The 12,541-nt window shown below is 38.2% G+C and overlaps 1 protein-coding gene across 1 annotated transcript in view; it reads right to left on the reverse strand.

The window, feature by feature from the left end:
• Positions 1–6,928, reverse strand: part of c6 (complement component 6) — a 27,311-nt gene extending 20,383 nt beyond the window's left edge. The window contains exons 1-3 of the mRNA XM_015394062.1: positions 6,639–6,928; positions 6,295–6,480; positions 5,969–6,131 (exon numbers count right to left, since the gene is read on the reverse strand). Coding sequence (XP_015249548.1) covers positions 5,969–6,131; positions 6,295–6,437 — 306 coding nt within the window. The 5' untranslated portion in view covers positions 6,438–6,480; positions 6,639–6,928. The remainder of the gene's footprint in view (positions 1–5,968; positions 6,132–6,294; positions 6,481–6,638) is intronic.
• Between the last annotated feature and the right edge of the window lie 5,613 nt (positions 6,929–12,541).

The raw sequence follows: 12,541 nt of genomic DNA on the forward strand, positions 1-12,541 counted from the left end.
TGTCTTTGTACTGAATTGTGCTATACAAATAAATTTGCCTTGCCTTGCCTTGCCTTTTGTGATGTATTCCATCCAGAGACATTGAGACAGAAGTACAATTCTAATGCTGGCATTCAGGTGGCTAGGCAATGGAAAATTAGATGATCAGCCCTGTGAGGTAAATGTTTGCAATGTCAAACCAGCGTTAAAAAACTTTTGCTAAAAATTAAATCTAAAAAACTAAATATTTTGCTGTTACCATCAAGCTCTTTTAATGTGCTACTTGAAAAAACATAAAAATAAAAACACTGATGGAAACACATCTGACTCCAGTGATTTTGCTTCTAGATAAAAAAAAATACGGTTATTCTTTGCGAATATGAAACATTTTCCCGCTAAAAACTTATTTTCAAATACTAATTATTGCTGTATGTACTGTTCATTATTTATATGCTTTTTTAAATATGACTAATTATTTCCTAAATAAAAAAAAATTTATTTCGAGAATAAAGTTGTAATATGAGAATAAAGTCATAACATTACGAGAATAAAGTCGCAATAAGAATAGTCATAAAATTACGAGAAAAAAATCCTTATATTATGAGAATAAAGTTGTATTTTATGACAACTCTTACAAGAAGTCCTTTCTTCCCTAAAATGAGGAATGTGGAGCATCATGTGAAGTTACACTTTGAATCGGTTTGACAAATAAGGAAATCTTTTAGCAGCAGCATCAAACTGGGCAGGATGTCAAAGTGGACTCAGCTTGCTGATTGGTGGAGCTAGTCGGCTGCTGGTCGGAGCTCGAAGCTTTCTTTTTGAAATGGGTTGTGGTATGATGACTTCATTCTCGTTATTTTTCAACTTTATTCTTGGTAATGTTTAGGGGTGGGTATTGGCAAAGAAGTCATGATTCGATTCGAATCACGGTTCACATGCCACGATGCGATTCTATCACCATGTATCACGATACTTGAAATATTGCGATGCATTGCGATATTTTCACTGAACACTGTAAGAAAAAGATACAGCCCTTACCAGTGGCTGACTGGCTGCGTATGATCTGGATCGTGTCTTCAATTGATACATAACTGAAAGCATCTGAATTCATACATAGCTGTATTTATTGAAATAACTTTTGGAGGTGTTGCTATGAAAACAAATACTGGACAGAAATATTACTATTACTGGCGTGGACACACTGACAAAAAGATCTTAGGATTCATCAAATTCATTAAAATAACAAAATAAGGATAATCAGAGCCGTTTACATGGCCTCAGTGGTCCTTTAAACCAATGAAATGAAAACATTCAAATGTATATTTCCCCTTTTGCAAATTACATGCGTCATATCAATTTCGTTTTTACCTTCTTTGTTTTTAAAGCCAAAATGCATCCAAGTATCTGTCTTGAAATGTGATGGAGCCTTGGGGCGAATTTTCATAGTGTCCTCCATGTTTTATTTCATATGACTCGTCTCAGTATCCCACGGCCGGACATTGTGACCCAAAGCAGCGGGCGTCAACAAATCCGCAGCGACATCTGCTGGACTGGAAGTTGTATTCCACTTGATTTGGCTGATGTGCGCCAACCATTCATGTATTGTATTTGTTCTTTTTTTTTTTTAACAATCAATTCTTGCCTTCAAGAATCGATGTACAGTAGTAGATTGCAAAAATTAGAATCACGATGCATCGTCGTGACAATTATTTTGCACACCGTCGTAATGTTACGACTTAATTCTCGTAATGTTACGACTTTTTATGTCTATGATTATTTTCGTAAATTACGATTTTATTTTTGAAGTAAATAAAAAAAATTCTAGCCTGGCCCTAATACTCCGTCATAATACAAGAAAATAGCAGATGTTGATGAATGTGAAGGTTAGCATTTCTTTTCTGGGTTTACTGATACAGGTACACGTCTGCTAGCAAAGACTTTGTAAGGCACAACTCTAACAAAAGCCAGATGTTTCTTAAAATGTACAACAAACATGCATCATTAGAAATGCACCAACATTTACAGAGCAAAATCCAGAAATATTTCACAAGGTGATTGTGAAGAAAAATCCAGCTAAAGTATACTTATGATTTTAACAATATTCTATAATATGGTATTTTTTAATTTTATAATTTGTTTCACTTTTTACCACAGCAGTTTTGCCGATTGTTCCTCACCTATGATTGAAAAATGTGGATCTTATCCAAAAGAAAGAGATCGTGGATACAAGTGACGGAAATAAGATCCTTCCCTATGGTTTCCTTAAAGAACTGGGTGTGGAAGTCGGACATTCAGGAGGGACTCAGAGTAGAGCTGCTGCTTCTCCACTAGAAAGGGTCAGCTGAGGTGGTTCAGTCATCTGTTTCCTCAGGAGGTACATTTATCAACATGGCTTTTAGGAGCAAATAAGCATTAGGATCGCTGTAAATGTTGCTACAGACTACAAATTCCACTGAAAATCTATTTAGTTCTTTCATCATTCTCCATTAGGAAAATACTTCAGTTTTTGGATGTTTAATTAAAAATTTATATACACATTGTCATATTTTGATTGTCCTTAATGGGGTTCGAGGGGTTAAAGGGGGAAAATTGTTCTAATGTACTTGAAATTGTATTTTTCTTGACTGAATGCTTAATAAAAACACTTTGGAGAACAAAAATGTAAAAATTAATTTGTGCCCTTGCTTATAGCAGTTACCAGCTTGATTTGGGATTTTCAAAGAAGTGTTTACTAATTGCTTACATTTACTTCATTACAGTTTTTTGAAAATCTGTACTTTTCTGGGTATTTTTTGATTAATTGAGCTTTACTTTTATTTTGTTACATTAGAGACATAAAAAATTATACTTTACCTTCTTTACTTCGTTCCTCTTTGAATAGAGAAACATTTGTTTATTTTATTTTCTCTGAATTTTCAGAAAGTTATGCATACTTTTACCTTTCATTTTAAATGTTTTCCTAACACCTAAAAGAACCTAAGATAGTCTTGCTTGCAAAATGGGGTCTGCACTGTCAAGACCAGAAGTTTATACCGAAATCTGTATTCGATTCCCTTGGGAATAGCACTCAGCATATTTTTACTGGTGGATTAGAGTTTATGACCGTCTTAAACTGAGCATAGGAGGAGTTTAAATTATACAGTGAGCAAAAATCCTCATTGAACAGCCAACCTCCATTGTCGTTTAGAAAATGTATTATAGACCAAATGCCCTTTTCCATCCATGGATCCAAATGCAGACTTATTTCTATGTAGCATATATCTATTGTTCTGCAAATTGTGCATGTACATAGTTTTTTTTGTTTGAAAGTAAGCTAGCTTCATGGGGAGTTTATCGGTACTAGCTTGACTTTTGAAATGCCTCAAATCAACTTCGCTTTTACTTTGAAAGTCTTTGAATAAACCTCCGGTTCCATCAGTGCAGTCTGGGTCCTGAAACTGGAGCTCTGGGTCCTGACAATGCAGCTCTGGGTCCTGACAGTACAGCTCTGGGTCCTGACAGTACAGCTCTGGGTCCTGACAATGCAACTCTGGGTCCTGACAGTACAGCTCTGGGTCCTGACAGTACAGCTCTGGGTCCTGACAATGCAACTCTGGGTCCTGACAGTACAGCTCTGAGCCCTGACAGTACAGCTCTGGGCCCTGACAGTACAGCTCTGGGTCCTGACAATGCAACTCTGGGTCCTGACATTACAGCTCTGGGCCTGACAATGTAGCTCTGGGTCCTGACAGTACAGCTCTGGGTCCTGACAATGCAACTCTGGGTCCTGACAATGCAACTCTGGGTCCTGACAGTACAGCTCTGGGCCTGACAATGCAACTCTGGGTCCTGACAGTACAGCTCTGGGCCTGACAATGTAGCTCTGGGTCCTGACAATGCAGCTCTGGGTCCTGACAGTGCAGCTCTGGGCCTGACAATGCAGCTCTGGGTACTAGTGCATGTCTGGGTCCTAACAGGCCAGCTCTGGGTTCTGACAGTGCAGCTCTGGGTCCTGACAGTGCCACTCTGGGTCCTGACAGTACAGTTCTGGGTACAAGTGCATGTCTGTGTCCTGAAAGTTCTGCTTTGGGTTCTGACAGTGCAGCTCTGAGTACTAGTGCAGCTCTGGGCCCTGACAATGCAGCTCTGGGCCCTGACAGTGCTGCTCTGGGTAATAGTGCAGCTCTGGGTCCTGACAGTGCAGCTCTGGGTAACAGTGCAGCTCTGGGTCTTGACAGTGCAGCTCTGGGTAATAGTGCAGCTCTGGGTCTTGACAGTGCAGCTCTGGGTAATAGTGCAGCTCTGGGTCCTGACAGTGCAGCTCTGGATACTGGTGCAGCTGTGGGTCCTGACAGTGCTTCTCTGGGCCCTGACAGTGCTTCTCTGGGCCCTGACAGTGCTTCTCTGGGTCCTGACAGTGCAGCTCTGGGTAATAGTGCAGCTCTGGGTCTTGACAGTGCAGCTCTGGGTAATGGTGCAGCTATGGGTCCTGACAGTGCAGCTCTGGATACTGGTGCAGCTGTGGGTCCTGACAGTGCAACTCTGGGTCCTGACAGTGCAGCTCGGGATACTGGTGCAGCTCTGGGTCCTGACAGTGCTTCTCTGGGCCCTGACAGTGCTTCTTTGGGCCCTGACAGTGCAGCTCTGGATACTGGTGCAGCTCTGGGTCCTGACAGTGCAGCTCTGGATACTGGTGCAGCTCTGGGTCCTGACAGTGCAGCTCTGGATACTGGTGCAGCTCTTGGTCCCGACAGTGCAGGTCTGCAGCCAGACCCCTCTCAAAGAACCTAAGTTACTGTTAAGTTTTCTTTCTCTTAGATAGGTTATTTTTTATATGATTGTGAACAGATAGTTAAACATCTTCTGTTAAGGTATTTTTCCTTAAACTGTTTTTTTTAAGTACTTTATACACTTTATACACTATACACTGGAATTTTAACCTGATTCTCCAAACTGAGAAGACTGCTGCAAAATGCAGATAAGCTACTTACTTTTCATAACTAATCAGTATTATTTCAAATCTCTTGAGGTTAATCTAAACAAATGCATTTTTGTAACGAGACATAGTAAACCCATATTTTTATATTTTTAATAAAGTAAAAGTAAGACAATACTCATCCAAGAAATTAGTCAGATCAGAAAGGCTGATTAAAGTACTACCTAAGTACTCATTCACGAATCTGCTTACCACTCCAGATCTTACCAACATATATACTGTCTTAAAATAATGTATAGAAATATAAAATTACATGCAAATTCTGTTTTTTTTCTAAAAATGAGATAAAAATATATATAAAACATAGTGTAATTTCTTCATAACAATTTTATGTGGAGTGAATACTTCAAAATACATCATTTGAGAACTAGTACTTACAAAATCAAAAGTTACAATATGTTAGAATAAGATTAGAAACAGTAAACTGTTTAAAATATTTTCACTCAAACTCTAAAGATAAACAGATTCAGCAGATGGAAAATATCATCAGACCAATAAGCATTGAGTGCAAAAAGGAAATAAGTGTCTTTATGGTGCATCTTTGTTTAAAAAAAAGCTTCTTTTCACCAAGTTAATTTACACAAAATACACTGAGTACCCAGAAAACTTAATAATAGTTGTGATACTTTATAAGGTTTTGACTTGAGAAAAAATAAAATGCACTAAAACTCCCACTAATCTTAAAAGTACATCTTTTTTAAACAGTAACTCAAGCTACTGTAATTTAACTAGTTCCTACCCACCTCTGCACATTAATCAAAGTTCCTTTTTTCTCCTTTTATAAAAACCCTTTTATTGCCAATTTACACAAGACAATTACTTTCTGATTGTCCAGGATATATGATTTATAATAAAAATATTTTTTGTAAAGTTCTTGTGATATCTATACAGTGATCTGTTTCTTCAGTTTTCTGTGTTTATAGTAGATTTTTGTTACACTTTCCTCTTTACAACCAATAATTTTGTATGAAAAAAGGAAGAAAAATGTATTTCACGTGATTGTGAGTTCCTTGCCTGCTTCCTGGCGCAGGGCGAGCAGTCGGACCACTGGGTAAACTCCGACAACACGCAGTTAATCGGACAAGCCTGCTCGTTACAAGCCCTTGATTCAAATTTGGCACACAGCTGTTGGCAGCTGTTCTTCCAATAATAAGAATCATCACCAGAAGGAGGCCTCCTACGGGAGAAAGAGAGGAAAGTCTCTAAATACATCAATCATCGTCTTCTTTGGATTTCACAACAACATATAATCTGGTTCTTTGTTACTCAACTGCAATTTTTCTAATACAGAAGAGCACAAATTCCAGCATTTTCTGAACTCTGTAGTTGTCGTGTCTCACCTGCTTCTAAACTGAGTGCCGTAGTTGCAGGTTGTGGTGCAGATGGACCAGGAGGTCCAGGGGTAACGGTCGCAGTGACAGGCCAGGCTCCCCGATATGCAGCTGAGGAACATCAGCAGCATCAAGCTGCAGCTAGGAGCCATTGCTGACACTTGAAATGTTTTCACCCCTTGCTTAACAAGTTTCCTATTCAATAAACAAACCCAGTATTATTTTTTTTCACTTTTTTTCCCCAGTTGTTTAAATGCATCTGCTTGTTTTATGCAGTAAAAGTAAGGATAGTTTACTTCTGCAGAAGGTGTTGCTGTAAAAGTTGAGGCTTTAAAAACATCAAACTGACTTACCAGATGAGTTCTTCTGCAGCAGTGGGTTTCAGACAGATATCTGCAGGAATTTAAGAGCAAAAGCAGAGCTGATGAACGCTGCACTGCAGGCAGATCTGAGTCTGAGCTCTCTGTTAGGGGCTGTTATAAAACAGCAGGGATGCTCTGGGAAGTCCCATGGTTTAAGTTTACCAATCAGTGTCAGAAACCACATCAAATATATAAATAAAAAAATAAAAAAACTTGATCAGTGTACAGAAAGTTCTCATATAACACTGCTGCTCAAGGTTGTTACGGGAAGAGAAGGAGCTCTGGAGTTTCCAGGTTGCTGAGATGCAAACCAGATGTCCTGTGTTTCACATAGAGATCTTATCTTCCAGAAAAGGGGGGTGTTTCCTCGCATATCTGACTTTCTTAAGTGGTCCAAGAATTTTCACAATCCAGAGCTTTGCACAATCGAGCAGTTGGTTTGGTAGAAAAACATTTAAGCTAAGTTTGGATCATTGCAGCATTTTGTTAAACAAAACCATCCGAAACGGGAAGGAACAACATCCTGAAGACCAAGGAGCAGCAGACAGATCACAAAGGCTTTGGAGAAGTTTTGATGACATAATTTTCTTATTACAGTGTATATATGTGAGTGTAAAAATAACACTGATAAAATACAGTTGAAATAAATGTCACACCACTGAAATGAGTTGTTGAGAAATATGGTAAACATCTAATTAAAAAACTCCTTTAAAACAGCCTTATTGTAATAGGGTACATGTGAAAGTTAGGGTACATGCTAAGGTTAGGTTACATGTTAAGTTTAGGGTACATGTGAAGGTTATGGTACATGCGAAAGTTAGGGTACTAAGAAGGTTTGGGTACATGTGAAGGTATGGGTACATGTTAAGGTTTGGGTACATGTGAAGGTATGGTACTTGTGAAGTTTGGGGTACATGCAAAGTTTAGGGTACATGTGAAGGTTAGGGTACATGTGAAGTTAAGGGTACATGTGAAGTTTAGGGTATATGTGAGGGTTATGGTACATGGCGAAAGTTAGGGTACTAAGAAGGTTAGAGTACATGTTAAATTTAGGGTAAATGTGAAGGTTATGGTACATGCGAAGATTTGGCTACATGTGAAGTTTAGGGTACAGTGAATTGTAGGGTACATGTGAAGATTATGGTGCATGTGAAGTTTAGGGTACATGCTAAGGTTAGGGTACATGTTAAATTTAGGGTAAATGTAAGGTTATGGTACATGCGAAAGTTAGGGTACTAAGAAAGTTAGGGTACATGTTAAGGTTTGGGTACATGTGAAGGTTATGGTACATGCAAAGGTTATGGTACATGTGAAGTTAAGGGTACATGTGAAGGTCAGGATGCATGTGAAGTTTAGGGTATATGTGAAGGTTAGGGTATATGTGAAGTTTAGGCTACATGTGAAGGTTATGGTACATGGCAAAAGTTGTGGTACTAAGAAGGTTAGGGTACATGTGAAGGTTTGGGTACATGTGAAGTTTAGGGTACATGCGAAGGTTATGGTACTAAGAAGGTTAGAGTAAATGTGAAGGTTTGGGTACATGTGANGTACATGTGAAGTTTAGGGTACATGCGAAGGTTATGGTACTAAGAAGGTTAGAGTAAATGTGAAGGTTTGGGTACATGTGAAGTTTAGGGTACATTGAATTGTTGGGTACATGTGAAGGTTATGGTGCATGTGAAGTTTAGGGTATATGCTAAGGTTAGGGTACATGTTAAATTTAGGGTAAATGTGAAGGTTATGGTACATGTGAAAATTAGGGTACTAAGAAGGTTAGGGTACATGTTAAGGTTTGGGTACATGTGAAGGTTATAGTACATGCGAAGGTTATGGTACATGTGAAGTTAAGGGTACATGTGAAGGTCAGGATGCATGTGAAGTTTAGGGTATATGTGAAGGTTAGGGTACATGTGAAGTTTAGGGTACATGTGAAGGTTAGGGTACATGCGAAGGTTAGGGTACATGCGAAGGTTAGGGTACATGTGAAGTTTAGGGTATATGTGAAGGTCAGGATGCATGTGAAGTTTAGGGTATATGTGAAGGTTAGGGTACCAGCAAAGGTTAGGTTACATATGAAGGTTATGTTACATGTGAAGATTAGGGAACATGTGAAGATTAGGAAACATGTGAAGTTTAGGGAACTTAACCTAAACCAGCATGCTTGTGCTGGCCCCTGAGCCATGCCATGGATCCTTATCAAGCATAACTCTACAAAGGATTCAATGAAAAATAAACTGGAATCATTTTTGTTCTTTTGTATAAAACTTTATTTTTGTTATAAAATGTCCTTAGCTGTACATTAGGTTTAGCATTTCCTTCTACTCTGCAGGAGACATCAACACATCTGAATCACACACATGCTAAAACAGGACAGATTAAAGCTAGCAGCACAACATCGCAGCGTAACTGAAAATAAGCACAGATTACAGATTACTTTACATTCAGTGGGAAAATAGAACCCAGCTGGATACAATAGTTTTTTTCTGTTTTTAAGTGACACTTTTTTAAACTAGTGCAAAAATGCATTTTTCATCTTTATTTTAGAGAAGCCCCCTGAAGGATAAAGGAAATAAAAAAAGAAGGAAAAGTTTCCTTTCAAATGTTACAATTTAATTATTTTAGGCTTCTTTGTGGCAAAAATTAAAAAATTAAGTTCAGAAGTTGGGAAATGGAAGGAAAATCTGGTTTATTAAAGAAGATATAAGACCAGGGTTCACTGCAGGATAACGGCCCTCCACATTTCCAGAGCGGGATGGTGGTCAATGAGTGAATGTACAGAGTACTGATAAGCTTTTTCTGCTTACTTTGGTGGATTGAAAGCATCACTGCATAACGTCTGACCTAAGTATAACTAAATATGAGAAATATTAAATAATTTTTCTGGTCAATATTCCATACTTCCTGCGTTTCAATGCTGCGTGTAGACTGCTCTAATCAAAAGACTCGCTAGTTGAACTTGAAAGGGTCACATCCATTGCTGAATGGGTCATGTGACCCAGACAGCTAAGCTAAACGTTGTTCGCTTACAAAACACATCTGATCTTTATTCTTTTAGACATATTTTTGGTTCTCTGATGTACCAGTTAATCTTCAGGGCTAAATATTTCCTTGGGCGTTTCTCAATTCACGAGAACGTGAGTACGTACTCGCGTTCTCGTCAAGTCCGTTGTTGGCGAGAACGCAGGAAGATCGGACTTGACGAGAACGCGAGCACGCAAGCACGAAACGCCCCTTGTCTTCAACTCTATGACTTCCAAAACACAGAAGGAGACTGTTTTCTGCAACAATAGGGTCATTTCAGAGGCACTAAACCTGCGAGTTTCTGGTCTAACACCCCTAGTGGCTAAAAGGGACACTGAAAAACAGCTCTACCTGATTTTTGAGTGGTGCTCCCCCTACAGGACCTTTTTGAAAACAGCACTGTTGTAAACACTGAGTGCCTCAACGAGCCACTTACCCTACAACTACAGAACTGTCCCCCTCTAGGGAGCTGGAAGATTCATATCAAGACCAAATATCTAAAGAAGTGGGTAGTATTGTTCATTAACAGATATAAACTAGTGTACAGCAATATTCTCTCTGCAAAACTTTACTTTTATACACGTCGGTGAGTCTGCCTCTGGAGTACCGGTACAGTTTTTTTTATAGTCTCTCATAAGGTGATTCAGCCTCTTCATGTTTTATAGCAGCACACTATAATTTCATCACTTTAAAGTTACAAGATTAACAGAGGTTAAATACGGTAGTTAATGACAGGTCTGCATCAGTTCTGCATCCCCGCTTTTATTTGAGATTTTAACTCCTTTCCAAAGTTAATTCTTCTGTCAGTCCTGTCCTGATTCTCTGATGCCCTACCATGTCAAAAACCTCCAAAATAAAAACACAAAAACTGTAGTGTAATCACCAGTAGTGACGCAGGAATCTAATGGATCTTGAGGGAAATATTTGGAAAAATCTGTTGTGCTTGTTCCAGATTGGCTCCAGCGTTAAGCAAAAATAAACCAAGTTGCTTTTTTGGTGCAGCCCACCAATTACAGGCTAACACAGAACATGGAACCATGCACACTTATTGTGAAGAACCCAAAGGCAATTTGGGATCATAAAACTGTTTTTGGACAGCAGGAAGAAGCAGGAGTACCCGGAGACAAACTACCCATGCACAGGGAGAACATGCAGGAAGACCGTCACAAATACGATTGTCAAATAAAAACAGATTAAAAAAATAGTTTTCCTTCCATTTCACAGCTGTGAACTGCGTTTTCCCATCATATAAAGCTGATCAGACACGGAGGCATGGCGTAGCGCGATCCAACACTTTAAAAGGTTTAAGCAGGGCTTGACATCAACACTCCAGCATTTTTTATTTCATCTTCTTAAATGGAATCTGAATTAAACAGGTTAAAATGTGATGCTATAACACTACAATTCCCATAAGCACCCTCTGCACATGTTTTTTCATTGGTCTATTTGTTGTTCCCGTGGAGAACAAAGCTGTGAAGCATAATGGAAAAAAACCAAGGTGTCAGAAACCCGGAGAGGAGAGAAGAACGCCTTAGGATGAAGCGAAGGAAAGGAAGACAAAGAAAAGAAAAGGCGAGTTAATGAGAAAAAGGTTGAGAACGGTTGTTCGTAGGGTCGAAAGTAATCAATTAAGTTAATTAATCTTTAGTAGATAAATCTTATTGATTGACTAACGACTGATTTATAAGAAAAAACTTGAGTTTTCGCTTTAATCGAGATAATTTTTTCGCTATATAATATTTCACAATGAAATGTTTAGCTATTTATTGTGCCAGTTGTGTTGAATACTGAAAGATTGGACTATTAAATGCTTTCTTACTAATTTATATAATATAACTAAATAATAATCTATCAGGTTACTGAATAAAAAAGATTTATAAAATAAGAGAAACACTTATTTCTAGTGTACAGAGGAGGATATGTCACTCTGACACTTTCAGACTATTTCTTACTTTGTTTGAATTAAGTGAACACTAAGATATTACTCTTATGTTTTTAGTCTAATCCACCAATCAGAGCTGGAAGAGGCTTTGTGCTGCTAGCGGTGCTTTTAAAGCAGGTTTCTGATTGTTCTCAATGTTTAAACATGGCTCCTTATACGTACTATTTATCAACAAGAGCCTTTCCCATCTAAAGCTCTAATTGCTAGCATGTTTTCTATCATTACAAAAGCGTTGTAATATGGCCTTCACTTCTCTATCATCAAGTTCTCACGTTTCAGGCGCAGCAAGGAAGTTACGCTGCTCTGACATGCAGCACGTCTAAATAGGCGCCATTTAGGTGATAACTGAAGGAGTTTCCAGTGTTTATATTTACAAACATTAACTTCATTCTGCATCTTTGTCCTCAGTAAACAGTGAAAATATCCCAGACTGGACTCTGGTCTCCATGTTTCTGCTTTAGCATTCCTTTTGCTCCACTTTTACTCCACTTCAAATGTTCAAAAAGAAACAACACATTTTGTTATTTTCGCATTAAAAGGGGCCAAACATAGAACCTAAACATACTTGGTTATAACCTATGGTCTGAAACATTCAATAAAGTTTTTATGAGTGTTTACAGAGTCATTTACATTTTAGAACGTCGTAAATCTAGTTAAAACTTTAGCATGACAGAGTCAGCTTTAATCATATTAAACCTCATTTCCCAACAATTTAATTGTGTCAAGTGATGAGTGGGTAGTAAATTTAGAAAACCAGAGGCTATTAAAAAAAACAAAAAAACAAAAAAAGAAAACCAGAGGCTGTTCTTTTTTTTTTTTTTTTTTTTAAAACAAAAAAAAAAACAAAGAAAGAAAACCAGAGGCTGTTTAAAAAACAAAACAAAAAAAAAAAACACTTGCACTCTTCATTGACATATTTACAGCCCCCAAA

The sequence above is a fragment of the Cyprinodon variegatus genome, unplaced genomic scaffold, assembly GCF_000732505.1.
Source record: "Cyprinodon variegatus isolate N-32 unplaced genomic scaffold, C_variegatus-1.0 Scaffold670, whole genome shotgun sequence".
NCBI classification, from domain to species: domain Eukaryota; kingdom Metazoa; phylum Chordata; class Actinopteri; order Cyprinodontiformes; family Cyprinodontidae; genus Cyprinodon; species Cyprinodon variegatus.